Raw genomic sequence first — 14,901 nt, 5'->3', positions numbered from 1 at the left:
ATCGGCTGATATGATGATGATGACCATCTACTTCAGTTCCTCGACGTTCTCTATGGTGTCGACTGCGCAGCACGGACGTTGCTTGCACGTCCGTGCGTTTAGTCGAGCTTGGGGTATTTGTCGCCAGAGCCGTTTGTCCGAGACCAAACAACAATTCTGTCGCTTCTATAGCTGCGTATGATCAAAGTTAGAACCTACCTCGAGCACGGGCTTGTTGGCGATGAGCTGCCGGTAGACGCGATCTGCACCATCTTCTTGCGCTCCTCATCGTTCCCTATGGTGTCGACCACGCAGCACAGACGCGCGACTAGCGTGTAGTCGAACTTGGCGTATTTGCTACCAGACAAAACCACATAGCACGTTCGAAAGCCAACAACAGTTCTGTCGCTTCTATATAGCTTCGTATGATCAAAGTTCGAACCTACCTCGAGCACGGGTTTGTTGGCAATGAGCTGCCGGTAGACGCGATCAGCCTTGTCGAGCAGCGCGCCGATGGTCTGAACCATCTTCTTGCGCTCCTCGTCGTTCTCTATGGTGTCGACCGCGCAGCACGGACGCGCGACCAGCGTGTAGTCGAACTTGGCGTATTTGCCACCAGAGCAAACCACATACCACGTTCAAAGCCAACAACAGTTCTGTCGCTTCTATATAGCTTCGTATGATCAAAGTTCGAACCTACCTCGAGCACGGGCTTGTTGGCGATGAGCTGCCGGTAGACGCGATCAGCCTTGTCGAGCAGCGCGCCGATGGTCTGCACCATCTTCTTGCGCTCCTCGTCGTTCTCTATGGTGTCTACCGCGCAGCACGGACGCGCGACCAGCGTGTAGTCGAACTTGGCGTACTTGCAGAAGCCGCACGCGTGGCACAGGAACGGGTCTTTCTCGTCGTAATTTATGGCCCTGTGAAAGGACGTATTTTCATGTCAAAAATGATCCTCATGGTGACAAAAGTCAATATTAAATAATTGAACTGTACGCCCTAAAGACCTACGATGAATTTTCACCATTTGAAACATTGGTGTATCTACTTTGTGTTTTCATCAAAAACATAGCTATTACAACAAGTGTTTTGATCGAAAACATCGCTCTCTATGTCGTAAAACATAGACCTACTTGCTTTTCGTTTGTATATAAAAGAATAATATTACAGTGCACTTAACAGCCATAATGGTTCAACTGAAATCTGTCACAGGAGACCTTGATCCAATCCCCCACCCGGTGCATTATTACCATGTCCCCATCGCCATTTCGCTTACAGAAGAAAGGAGAACATTTTGTTTTGAAATGAGATATGTGTATTTAGAATTTCAAGTTACATTATTTTCTTTTGAGAAAAATTTAGCAAGAGTAACTTGTGGACTGGAAAGGTTTTCTTAATTTGTCCAGGTCTGGCTGGTGGGAGGCTTCGGCCGTGGCTAGTTACCACCCTACCGACAAAGACGTACCGCCAAGCGATTTAGCGTTCCGGTACGATGCCGTGTAGTAACCGAAATGGTTGTGGATTTTCATCCTCCTCCTAACAAGTTAGCCCGCTTTTTAAAAAAAAAAAAGGTAACATTCCGTACTTGGCGACCGCGACCGGGTCGCACGACTCACTGCTTAAGGTAGCCTTCCGTTCTTGGCGCCCGACAGGTCGCGGTCGCGCGTCTCGGTCGCCAAGAAAGGAAGGCTACCTTAAGAAGTGAGTCGTGCGAATCGGTCGCAGCTGCGCGTCGCGGTCGCCAAGAACGGAAAGCTATCTTTATATTTTTTTATATAAATATATCTAAAAAGTACATATCGAAGGCAATCGTGTAATTTAGGATGTTTGAGAAACGTAACACGTAACGTGTAACTCACCGGCACTTGTGACACTGGAACACGTTCTCACCGCAGTTGCCACATACGCCAGGATTCGCCGGCACCGACTGGCTGCATCGCGGACATTGCAGGGATTCGCCTATAAATAGATATATTGCAATGAGATTGGTAATAAGACAAATTTGTATAACTAGTTAAACTTCTATGGCCAAAATAAACCTATTTATGCCTCATTCGTGTGTTACTAAGGGGCAAAATTTGTTGAATTTTTTACATTTGTGACTTTAAAAGTGAAATGTTTTTAAGTTATGGCTGTTTACAGTTTTACAATTTATTACTCAAAAGAGACTTTTTTAATTTATTTATTTTACCACAGAATAATTTTTGATTAAAAATTAAAAAAAGAATTATTTAGTATTTTTTAATCTACTCTTAAATCACTATGATAATATTTGTTACTCTTCAATTACGTAGTAGTACTGAATCGAGTCGTGATATCCCAGCGGATATGACCTCTGCCTCCGATTCCGGAGGGTGTGGGTTCAGTATCACGTGTCTCATACGGTGAAGGAAAACATCGTGAGGAAACTTTTCAATTCTATGCGTGTGTGAAGTCTGCCAATCCGCATTGGACCAGCGTGGTGGACTTTTGGCCTAACCCCTCTTATTCTGAGAGGAGACTCGAGCTCAGCAGTGAACCAAATATGAGTTGATAATGATGATGACTGAATCGACTTGCCTGTGATAAATGATTTTTTGTCCGTTAGATTGTGATTCATAAAATAAAATGTAACCTGTAGCTTGTTGGTTTTCGTAGAAGTCAGCGTATTCCATCATGAGGTTACAGGCGACGATGGGCAGAGGGAACTCTACACGCACTTCCGACTGGTTGGACTGAAGTTGTACGCGTTTAGCTTTGTGCCACATGCCTGTGAACAATGATCACTTTAACTATAGATATGTTACGTGCCTACAAAATCACCGCAAAAAGTGAGCGCACACATGCACAATTTAGTGTTTACTTACGTTAAATATTTATGTATATGTAGTTTTTACATTTTCGAAACACACAACTCGATATTGTAGACAATATTTAGGTATTTAAATAACTTTCGTTGCGTCTAAGCGACTAATTAGTACTTCATCACATCAGCCGATGGACGTCCACTGAAGGACATAGGCCTTTTGTATGGACTTCCAAACATCACCATACCGAGCCACCTACATCCAGCGAATCCCTGCGACTCGCTTGTCGTCAGTCCACCTGATGGGGGGTCGAACAACACTGCGCTTTCTGGTGCGGGGCCGCCATTCCAACTAATAATGTCTCAGGTCGTTGTCATCGTCACAGCGGCGCGAGTAATCTAGCACTGAGCTGACCAACCCGCACGCCCAGCGTGGTCAGTATCGGGCAAAACTTTGTATGAACCGAACAAATATTAATTAGTACTTATTGAAATGTAAAACTCACCAGGTTTGTTCTTAAGTTCTTGAACAGCCTGCACAGTTCTGTTGTTGTAGTAGAAGTTGATGGTGCGCACCATCTTGCTGCGCTTGATGTCTCCGATGCGCAGGTTGATGCGACTGATCATGTGACTGTTAACCAGCTTGACGATCTGAGTCGTAGTGGTGAACTTCGAGTCGATCTGCGTCAGTTATATGCGATTAGCTCTTATTTGGTTGGGGCAAGGTCATGATTGTCTACGGCTCTAAAGACTAGGGGCCTATTTTGACATTTTTCATTTTGGTTTCAGCTCTAGATGATTGCATTTATAAAAAAAGTAGAGTCCCAAAATCCTTTAAAAAGATGAAATAAGACAAAGAGCTTCTACTCTGTAAGGTCTACAAATTGTGGGATTATCAAAAAGTTAATTTTTGCTTTTGTATGGTTCTTTTCTGCCAAGAAGCACAATTGAATATTAATTGTCCATCTAATAAAATATTATTTGATGGAGGTCCGTCCAGGACTGAAAAGTCAAATTTAAAATATGGTGGAGTATAGTAATACTCAAATTTTTATATGAAGCCATTTATGCCCAACATATTCATTATTATGCTGTATCTAGCAGACATGAAAGTCATGATTTATACAATATTTAAGAAGAGAGACAATAACTTTTTATACACTATATAGACCCAAAGGCAATACATCAAAAGGCATGCGAAATTAACAACATATGTATACCATTTCTCAATAGCTAACTACGACATATTGCGTACATTTACGGCAGCCAATACTTTACGTTCCCAACAAATAACAATACATTTTTTACTTTAAAAAAATGTACAAAAAACAATTAAATTATTGAAAACTGCATTTTGTGGAAAGTTTTAAATACGTGTAATCACAAAATCCGTGTCACAATAATCAAACTAAAACCAAAATAGGACAACTCTAGTCTCTACTGATCATGATGACAAGCAAACGAAGACAAACCTTTATGGTGGGCAACTTGATGGTCGCCATGGGCACTTCGGGGTTGTTACAAACAAGACAAGGCTCTGACTCCAGGTAGTACCCGTCCAGTTCAACGTACGCGCCGAGAGCCGCGTACAGCGCCGCGTTGCCGTGGGATGACAACAGCTGGTTCTGGTTGCGGAGGAGTTCTACCGCGCTGCCTATGTAGTTCTATAAAAATATGTGTGGTTATATCTACTGTGATAGCCTAGTGGATATGACCTCTGCCTTCGATTCCGGAGGATGTGGGTTCGAATCCGGTCCGGGGCAGGCTCCTCCAACTTTACAGTTGTGTGCATTTTAAGAAATTAAATATGACGTGACTCAAACAGTGAAGGAAAAACATCCTGAGGAAACCTGCATACCAGAGAATTTTCTTTATTCTCTGCGTAGTCTGCCAATCTGCATTAGGCCAGCGAGCAGGACTATTGGCCTAACCCCTCTCATTCTGAGAGATTCGAGCTCAGCAGTGAGCCGAATATGGGTTGATAATGATATCTACTGTGATAAGTATAACCTATGGTTCCTTGTCGCTTACTACAGGCCATAGGAAGGCTCTAAATCACACAGCGGGCGATAGAACGAGCCAAGCTCTGAGTATCTCTGCGTGATCGCATCAGAAATGAGGATATCCGCAGTAGAACAAAAGCCACATAGCTCAACGAGTCGCGAAGCTGAAGTGGCAATTTCAGGACACAGTTCGAAAAGCTGATGGACGTTGGAGTCCCAAGGTGCTGGAATGGAGAGCAGCATTAGAAAGCGCAGTGTTGGTTGATCCTCCCTCACCAATCGATCAGGATCGTGATATTTAGTAGTCCCTACAAAAGGCCTATGTCCTGCAGTGGACTTCCATCGGCTGAGATGATAATGATGATGATATCTACAACACATTAATTAGTGATGTGCACAAGTTCTTTAACTAGGGTTGCTTGGGGCAAGAGCTCAGACCATTTATAGAAGGACCTGTATCGCACTCATAGTGACGAACAAAATTGTCTATCATTTTCTGAGGAAAACGAGCTTAGATTTGGTGTATATCTTGTACTAAACTAGAAGTTTTTGCCCGTTTTTTACACAATTCAATTACACAGAAAGGTATTTTGACGGGACTCTTTAACCGACGAACACGATAACAACTATTTAACATCGATACTATAGAGACAGTTTTTATAATCGCGTTAGATCGTTGATCATATACTTTGACAGAAAAAAAAACGTCAAGCGAGGCAGGTCCTATAAAATAATTGGTCTGAGGGCAAGAGGATTGTTGTTGCATCTATGAGGTTCAGGACACTGAACATTTTTAAACAGTTTGTGTATTGTATAAGAATCAGTTCAACTCAGTCAGCTTCGTGTGTGACGTCACGTCTTCGCGTCAGACTACTAAAGGACGATGTGTCGAGAATTACCTCTGTCTCAATATTGGGCGTCTTGAGCGTGAAATAGCCCAGCAAGTCCACAAATTGCGCCGCCTTGCGTCCGTACTGCGGCAGCGTGGGCCACAGGCCCCATAGAAGTGACACCAGCTCCGCTTGTTCGGTTTGCGAACAATTGCTAGAAACAAACAAGTTATAAAAGTGAATGTCCACATACCAATACAACGTCGGCCCCGGGAACCCAGGTATACCCCCGTATAAAAGTATATGGAGATGATAATATTATAATGTATATAATGGTTAAATAATTTGCTTGAAGAAAGTAATTATCTTGTTAATAAACCAATCATAAGTCTTCAAAAAATGACGTTAAAGTCAGGGTGATCAACGATCTTAAGTTGTCCCAATTGGAGTCAAATTAAAGATGACTTTAAAATCTCGTAAAAAATAGTAGCAAACTTTTTTTTGATAAAGTAATGAATTTTATTATTAACATAGAGTTATCCAGATTTTTTTTTAAATTAGTAAATTGCGGGTGGTTAAGGTAAGCCAGGGCCGGAAATTGGCATTCCCTTTTAGGAGAGTCTAGAATAATATCATTTCCATAAAAGTACAATAAGCACATATAACTTAAACTTAATTTCAGACATAGACTATTTAATGCACGTTATTCCAAAAAAAACAATAGAGCACTTACTTATAAATGGCGAGAAGCAACGCGTGTGCTTGCCAGCGCACTGCAGTGGAATTAGTTTCCAGGAGGAAAACTTTAACGAACAAATTCAACTCGTCTTTGGGAACCTATAAATAAAATAAAATAATTTAAATATACAGCTTACTAAAATGATTAAAGAGACTTTGAAGGAATTATAATTATTGAAGTATCGAATATTCTACCTGCTGCAGTATTTGCTGCACCAGTTGCGGCACTCTATGCTCCTGGAACTTGGAGATATCAGACGAGAAGGCGTCACTTTCAGTACTGCGCTCGCGTTCCGGCCATTCCGATGAGTTCTGCAACAATTATTGAAACTATATATACGACATTTATTTAACTACCCGCAAATGATTGTTCTAGGTTTTCTTCTCTTTTGTTTGTTAATTATTTTTGTTCTTAAATATTGTATTATGTAATAATAACCAGTGCACAGTAAAACCAACCGTGGTTTGTGTTGCACTATGTTTAGGCTTGATTTGTGTTTTTTTGTAGAATAATAAATAAATAAATATAAAGTAATAATATCCACATTTGATTTTATGATTCGAGGAGTCTGTGGATGTTCTGATGGCAGCAGTGTCGTGTTTTTTGACTAGGGTACGCTCTATACGTATATAAATTGTATATATAAATTGTACAAAGTGGATATACAAGTACAAGTTAGTAATTTCATTTTTTATTATTATTTTAACTAGTTATAAGTTTTAATGTAGTTAAAGTTACATATAAGTTTTAATGTAGTTAAAGCCTTAAATACGGGTTTATGTTACCTGTTTTCGTGGTTGCATTTGTTATGGGGTCCTAGCTGAAAATCAGCGCTGTATGCTTCTTTGCATATGGGGAGCATACAGTAATATGCTGAGCTGGGACCTTTTTCTAGGTTATGCCACATATCGCAGGGTATTTATTATTCTACGATAATTGTGATGTGTGGCATAATGGTGGCAATAAAGATATTTTCTTTTCTTTCTTTCTAGTCACCTTGTCCTGCGCAGGTCTCTGCGGCGCGGGCGTGGGCGGGGTGGTGGAGGGCGGCGCGGCGGGCGCGCTGGGCGGCGGCGCGCACAGCGCAGCCTGCAGCAGCTGCAGCACGGTGGGCGCCACGTGCGGGTGCAGGCGGCGCGCCGACCGCACCAGCCAGCCGAGCGTCTCGCGCCGCTCCGAGCAGCAAGTGTGCTGCCAATTGCCCGTGCGCGCCGACACTATCTCTGCGCACGCCTACGCAAACAATATACGTAAGAGCTACACATAATATACGATATACGAGACTTAGTCACTAACTAAGGGCCACATAGGAAGGCTCGGGAACACACAGCGGGCGATAGACGACTAGCTATGCACGGAGCATCGATCGTAGATCGTTAGATGGGCCTCAAAGCGTCGCGGAATTGTCATTGGTTTCGCACATTGAGTACGTCATCACTCGTAACACATTTTATGTTGTGGCGTGTTTTTTTACACTTCCAAAATGAACACGAAGGCATAATTAAGAAAATAAAATAAAAAAACTGTAAATATTCACAGCATGCGCTTGTTACGTACTAAGATAAGATGTGCGTGCACGTTTTTTGGTAATGACATAAAATTGTGCGTTTTTTAGTATGGAGATATAATGATTAATATCGATGGCTCGGAGTCTCTGCGATCGAATCATAAATGAGGAGATCCGCATAACAACCAAAGTCGGCATTAGTCTGAAGTGGCGGGCGGGGCACACAATTTGAACAGCCGATATATGTTAGGGTCCTAAGGTGCTGGAATGGCGACCCCGCACTAGAAAGCGCAGTGTTGGTTGAACCCTCACTAGGTGGACTGACGACATCAAGCGATTCGCTGGAGTCAGGCGGCTTAGGATCATTACGTTTGGAAGTCCCTACAAAAGGCCCATGTCCTACAGCGGCTGATGTGAAGATGATGAAGAGCTACACAAAATTTTAACAACCTGTAAGACACTAAAAAGGTATTTATGCAGCGGTCAGGATGTGACAGTTAGTTGTTGTTACCTTCAAATGGTCCATGAGCCGCACCAGCTTGTCGTACGCCGGGTCGGTGCCGAGCAGCGCGCGCGCGGCGTTCAGGTTGGTGTCCAGTGCGTGCACGTCGCGCAGCTGCCGGTAGCGGTCGCGTGTGCCGCACAGCAGAAGCAGCAACTTGCGCACTTGTTTCCTAAGGAACATTCATCCATACTAATATTATAAATGTGAAAGTGTGTGTCGATCTGCCTGGTTGTTCGTGTTTTACGACAAAACGGAGCGACGAATTGACGTGAATTTTTAAATAGAAATAGTTGAAGGATACATGGGCTACTTTTTTCTTTCTAACCCCTCACTTCCCTAAAATGGGAGGGGGTGAAAGTTTGTATGGCGCATTTGTAGGGTAGGGGGTAGAGAAGGTAGGAAAGAAACGTACATAAGTCAAAGCAAAGCTTGACCGGGTCCGCTAGTATACAATAAAAAGCAGAAAAAGAGTGACAAAGAGAGAAAGAGCGATATTTTCGATGCTGCTGCTATCGTTCGAAATGTCTTGTCCTGTTTACGAGATATCTCGTGTTGCGCATCCTGGCGAAAAGAGTGCTTAGGTCAAGTCTGAGATTCACACATATTTCGCCAGGTGCGTAATCTAAATTAATATTACAAAGCTAAAGAGTTTGTTTGTTTGTTTGTTTGAACGCACTAATCTCAGGAACCAATTTGAAAAATTCTTTCAGTGTAAGAAAGCTCATTTATCGAGGAAGGCTATAATATATTATCTCCGTATTTCTACGGGAACGGAAACCATAAGATGATAAGATGAGAAGAGTTAAATGAATGATAAGATGAGTAGAGTTAGATTAAATAGACATGAAATAAGAAAAAGCTCATATTACAAGTCAGTAATAATAATTTTTAATAATATTTTGTATTTTATACTTATATTGACATTGTTAAAAAATAAAAAAAAGAAGTAATGAATAAATGAGAGAAAAAAAATTCTCATAATTGAGACTACTGTAACATTTATTATGACAGTGTTACCTGAGCGGAGTCTGCTGGTTTATCATGTACTCGCAGAGCAGAGTACGCCACTGGTTGTCGAAGTGCATCGGGTCGCAGTGCTTGTAGATCTGACACGGCAGCCGAAGCGCCATCTCCATCACCAGTTGCGGATAGTTGTCAAACACGTCTAGAGCGTGGCCTATGACAGTAAACACAAGAAATCTTTCAAAGTATTTTTTTTAAATTTTTGATTACTCTTAATAATAATAATCATTATCTATTACGACAGAGGTGTTGTCGAATGTACATTTGTTGTTCGAACCAGTGGCATAGCGTGGGTTTTGGCCGGGGCCGATTGAAAATTTTTATTCAATAGGATGACAGAATAGGATTGATACATCAAATTTAATATAAACAATATTAATCTCGCATAGTACATGGAATAAGGGTCCGATATATATCGACATTAATTAATAAAAGTTGAGGATTTCTTAGAAAACTTAATTTAAAAATCATGTATTTATTAATATTTTGTCTATTTTTTGACGTCACAATTTTACTTGATGTACTAAACGTCAAACTAATTGTTAACTTATATTTTGTCTCAAGCTCCGTTTGTAAGTGATTTGTTATAGTGACGTCATGAAACCGTCATGGCTTTGGCTCGTATTGTTTAAAACATATTTGAAAACTAATATTTTCATGTAATCACATCTCATAAAATTATGAAAAAGATATTTTCAATCTAGTAGAAGGATAATGAACTATTTAAGACCATTTAAAAAAAAGTGTCAACTAGCCTATCGTACAAATAATGGATGTACATTTTATTTCAACGAATAATAATTTCTAGATATATGTTTACTGATAGTATGAAGTATTTAATTACTTACTTTTAACATATTCTTTAACAAAGAACGGTTGCATGTCCGGCAAAGGTTGCAGAGGTTGAGGTTTCAGTAGTTGCTGACCCGTTGTATTTGGAACTGTACCTTTAAACAAGATGTTGAATTGTTGTTTGAATATGTTTGTACTATCATTTCAAAGATATCTTATGCAGAAACGTTAAATATTTCCTAAGGCACAGGCAAAAATAGAGTTTAGTTAGCCTTTAGTGGCTAAGTCAAATATGAACGATAATTTAAAAAAATCAAGTTAATCCACAGTAAAAATTGAGTTTTTGATAATAAATATCTACTACACTATATTTTCTTTTTATTGAAAAGATTTAACAATTTTTTATCATATTCTATTCTCTCGCCAAACTGTAAAGGCAGTTGGTTGGCGAATTCACGCTCATTTTTCCAATTATATTTAAAAGTAATTGCTAAATCTAATTATTTTACAAAAATATTCAACACTACCATAACAAAAGAATTTAATATTATTTTGTTTGTATGGATGGATTGGTAATTTCATACTTTTTCACGCAAATAGTAATGAATAGATTTAGTTAAAATTTGGAATGGAGATAAATTATACCCTGGATACACATGAGCTACTTTTCATTCCAGAAAAAACCAAGTTTTGTGAAAAGCTGGTTACAGGCTTCTAGAAACGAATAAAGACATCGTTTAAAGGTTTAAGACTAATTTTTGATGACACATAACATACTGGCAGTCTTCTCTTTCCAGTAGGGCAGCAGCGCGGCGAGCACGTTGTAGCAATGTTTCGGCGCGCCAGCCTTCACCAGCGCGGCGGCTGCCAGGCGCGACACCTGCGCCGCGCAGCCCGAGCCGGAGTCGCCACGCGTGGCTGTGTTGCTCGCGCTGCCAGTGCCGCTCGAGCTGCCATTCTTCCACCGCGCCATTAGTACGCCTGGTGGTCAAATAAAACGAATATGTTAGCATTCCGTGGGTTTAAAGTTTTTTTTTATTATTATTATTCTTTACAAGTTAGCCCTTGACTACAATCTCGCCTGATGATGCAATCTAAGATGGAAGCGGGCTTGTTAGGAGGAGGATGAAAATCTACACCCCTTTCGGTTTCTACACGACGGCGATACGAAAAGTTCCATCGTGGAGGAGTTCCGGGTCCATCGTGTGGAAAAAATCCAAGCTGACTCTGGGACTTGTGACCACAAGTTGTGTTTAAGAAAATCTTTCATATCACGTTAACACAACCCTTTTCTGTTTGAGTTGTTCTCCCTCTTTGGTAAGATCATACTATAGAGCAGCTTTGAATATTCGTCTTAATGTAGTCAATTTCAATAGCTCTTGTTGATGCCTCTCTGTCTTACATCTGTCGTGTCGTATCGTGGTCGTATCTTTACTCTTTATACTGAATATACGAGTGTTAAAGTTGATAACTAAATGGAAACATATTAATCGGCAGCTATAGCTCGGGTTGGATGTCTAACTCCGCCACTGACATAGAACATCTGCTTGTTCCGTCAACACTTTTTTTTTTTATTCTTTACAAGTTAGCCCTTGACTACAATCTCACCTGATGGTAAGTGATGATGCAGTCTAAGATGGAAGCGGGCTAACTTGTTAGGAGGAGGATGAAAATCCACACTCCTTTCGGTTTCTAAACGACATCGTACCGGAACGCTAAATCGCTTGGCGGTACGTCTTTGCCGGTAGGGTGGTAACTAGCCACGGCAGAAGCCTCCCACCAGCCAGACCTGGACAAATTAAGAAAATCTCAATCTGCCCAGCCGGGGATCGAACCCAGGAGCTCCGTTTTGTAAATCCACCGCGCAAACCACTGCGCCACGGAGGCCGTCACGGAGGCCGGAGGAGAAACAAACACTATAAACAACTTACTGAGAAGCCGCATGATGACCAGCTGCAGCTCCCTCCTATTGGTGCGCTCGTGCACGGGCGGGGACGGCTCCTCGGCCTGCGAGTCCAGCTCGCACACCAACAGCTCGAGCCGCATGATCGCCAGCTGCAGCTCGCGGCGCTCGGCGGTCTCTCCAGTGGGGTAGCCCTCCTCGGGTCGGATGTCTAGCTCCGCCACTAACACGTCCAATAGACGCTCGAGTACGACGCGGTCGGTCTCCACGCTGGAGTCCAGGTCACCAGCGAGCATCAGCACGACCTGTTGGTGAGGTGGCATTAACTCTATGAAGTGTTTCTAGATACAACACTTTTATAACAAAGCGCAAGCTTCGTCATCAACCCATATTCGGCTCACTGCTGAGCTCGAGTCTCCTCTCAGAATGAGAGGGGTTAGGCCAATAGTCCACCACGCTGGCCCAGTGCGGATTGGCAGACTTCACATACGCAGAGAATTAAGATAATTCTCTGGTATGCAGGTTTCCTCACGATGTTTTCCTTCACCGATTAAGACACGTGATATTTAATTTCTTAAAATGCACACAACTGAAAAGTTGGAGGTGCATGCCCCGGACCGGATTCGAACCCACACCCTCCGGATTCGGAAGCAGGGGTCATATCCACTGGGCTATCACGGCTATCCACTGGGCTATCACGGCTATCCACTGGGCTATCACGGCTATATATATAGAGTGATAAAAATCTAAACATTCCATGGATTTACAAAGCGGCAAAGTGAAAAACTCCAAGCAGAGCCCAGGACCTATGATCCGGATGTAGTGTTAATGAATTCCTTTACGACATAGAAGTAAGTTCTGGAACGGATTTTCAGAGTTTTGCACTATACCTAAGTGATGGCTGACCTGACTTTTCCAATTTCAGATTTAGTTCCATATATAGCTTCAATACAGCTGAACGGATCTAGATAAAATTTGGCACACATACACACACTCAGAGTTTAGGTACTACCCTATATAAGTGGCTGGATGAGAAAGGCGGAGGATTGTGTGTGGTAACGCGCTCTCAGAAAGGCCTTTGTCTAACAATGGGGTATATCCCCGTGGCCGATGATTATGATGGCAGAGCATTGTCTAGAGTAGCACATAGGCCTACCTAGGTCTAGCCGTCTAGACCTAGCTAGGTCTAGCCGTATTCTTCTTCTTAATGAGTCAATCCTGGCAGAGGTCGTGGTTGCAGCGATGACCGTGGCTTTCTGTGCAATGCTCCTCCACTTTTGGCGATTGGCTGCATTATGAAAACATTCCATCATGGATAATTGTGTGGCAGCCTTAATCCTTCCAGCGGATTAGAGATCAGCCTCTGGATCTTTTGCCTTGGACTTGGCCCTGCTCTACCAACCAATCAAAGAACTTTAAAATCCGTAAAGCACAGTCGACGAAAGTCTTTATTTTATCTTTAGTTTCCTGAGAATGGAAATGTTAGTTCTGGATCCAAGTATCACTGACCTGTACAAACGGTATAGCCCGCACGCCGGGCAGCCGTCTTAGAGTCGGCAAAGTTTCGAGCGCCGCCGATAACAGGGATAGACGTAACGCGTGCAGTTTGCGCGTCTCGTTCTCCACTTCAACCGTTCGGGATGTCGACGCCACGGGTTGAGATGATCCTGATGGTCCTGCTGTTTGTCAAAAGAAGATATAATGAGTTGTTTTTAATTGTTTTCATAGGTTATTCTGAATGGGAAATGTTTATTTTGTCAGTAGCATGTACATCAGAAGTCCCCCAAAACATTTTATCTCGGACCACTTCCTCGGTTTTAGGTAGGTAGTTGATGAACTTGCAATGTGATGTTATCTAATTTCAAGGTGTAAAAAAGTGTAGCGCGAAAAAACCTTTATATTTGAAGGACTCCTTATTATTTATTAATTCACAATTCGAGATACTTTTAAGCCGTTGTCGACCCTTGGATATACTCGGATGCAATCTTTATGAGGAACATAGTGCGTTAAGCTGCGTAATACATGATTTTAGGTATCACTGGTTATGAAGGGGCAGGGCAGCAGAGCATCACCCTCCGCGCACCTCCCACTCACCCGAAGTCACCTCACGCGACTTTATTTTAGCGTTTACTGATGTACACGGCACAGCGTAAAATATAAATCATATAACATTATAAATAATACCATTTTTGCAAACACATACAATCAAAATAATAGAGTATGGATATAGGTAGTATAGTTAATCTATTACTGGAAGTATAGTTTACTCTGGATATTTGTTGTCAGGTGGCAATACAAACGCGTTTGTGAAGGATTCGTCGTTCGTTCGCAAGGATTGTTTCGTTAAAAAAACGTTCCTTAATTTTACACAATAACGCTGTCTTTTAATTATTGTCTTCTGTCAAAGGATTGTCTGTACACTTTACTTATACATTCAAAGCTAAACGGACTTCCAAAAGTAGACAAACTATACTATTTAATATTTTATAAGTAATGATTTTATGACGTTGATATATGAATCGTGATATAAGCTGGTTATAGTAGGTGACTATTTTGCAGGTACGATTTCATATTTTACTATTCTCCTATATCAAATAGCAAGCAGATTAAATAGCTGCTTCTAATATCTGTTGTATATTTAACGATGAAACGATAATTGGTGACTATCACAAATATATGTGAGGATAGTTTAAGTAAAATAACTATAATTATTTCATCGTTTTCAAATTTTACTGTGAAGAAGGACATCAATTAGTTATTTGTATAAGATTTTTTTAAATTTTAAGAAAAGCAGATGTATAGAAAAGCAGGTGCTTTTCTGTACATTTTGTTTTA

The 14,901-nt window shown here is 41.4% G+C and overlaps 1 protein-coding gene across 5 annotated transcripts in view; it reads right to left on the bottom strand.

Moving 5' to 3' along the window:
- LOC112054600 (protein purity of essence) overlaps window positions 1–14,901 on the bottom strand; it is an 85,395-nt gene that overhangs the window by 21,313 nt on the left and 49,181 nt on the right. For 2 of the 5 annotated variants that reach the window (XM_052881404.1, XM_052881402.1), the window contains 15 exons: window positions 13,576–13,745; window positions 12,095–12,371; window positions 10,941–11,144; window positions 10,220–10,318; window positions 9,366–9,525; window positions 8,355–8,517; window positions 7,333–7,569; window positions 6,531–6,647; window positions 6,331–6,434; window positions 5,667–5,811; window positions 4,237–4,428; window positions 3,271–3,445; window positions 2,594–2,728; window positions 1,839–1,938; window positions 680–899 (listed from right to left, as the gene is read on the bottom strand). In XM_052881404.1, coding sequence (XP_052737364.1) covers window positions 680–899; window positions 1,839–1,938; window positions 2,594–2,728; window positions 3,271–3,445; window positions 4,237–4,428; window positions 5,667–5,811; window positions 6,331–6,434; window positions 6,531–6,647; window positions 7,333–7,569; window positions 8,355–8,517; window positions 9,366–9,525; window positions 10,220–10,318; window positions 10,941–11,144; window positions 12,095–12,371; window positions 13,576–13,745 — 2,498 coding nt within the window. The remainder of the gene's footprint in view (window positions 1–679; window positions 900–1,838; window positions 1,939–2,593; window positions 2,729–3,270; window positions 3,446–4,236; window positions 4,429–5,666; window positions 5,812–6,330; window positions 6,435–6,530; window positions 6,648–7,332; window positions 7,570–8,354; window positions 8,518–9,365; window positions 9,526–10,219; window positions 10,319–10,940; window positions 11,145–12,094; window positions 12,372–13,575; window positions 13,746–14,901) is intronic. The other 3 variants (XM_052881400.1, XM_052881403.1, XM_052881401.1) reach the window with 2 other exon arrangements.

This window comes from Bicyclus anynana, chromosome 4 (assembly GCF_947172395.1).
Source record: "Bicyclus anynana chromosome 4, ilBicAnyn1.1, whole genome shotgun sequence".
Taxonomy (NCBI): Eukaryota; Metazoa; Arthropoda; class Insecta; order Lepidoptera; family Nymphalidae; genus Bicyclus; species Bicyclus anynana.
Note: the sequence above shows the minus strand (reverse complement) of the source record. Positions and strands in the feature narration are given on the sequence as shown.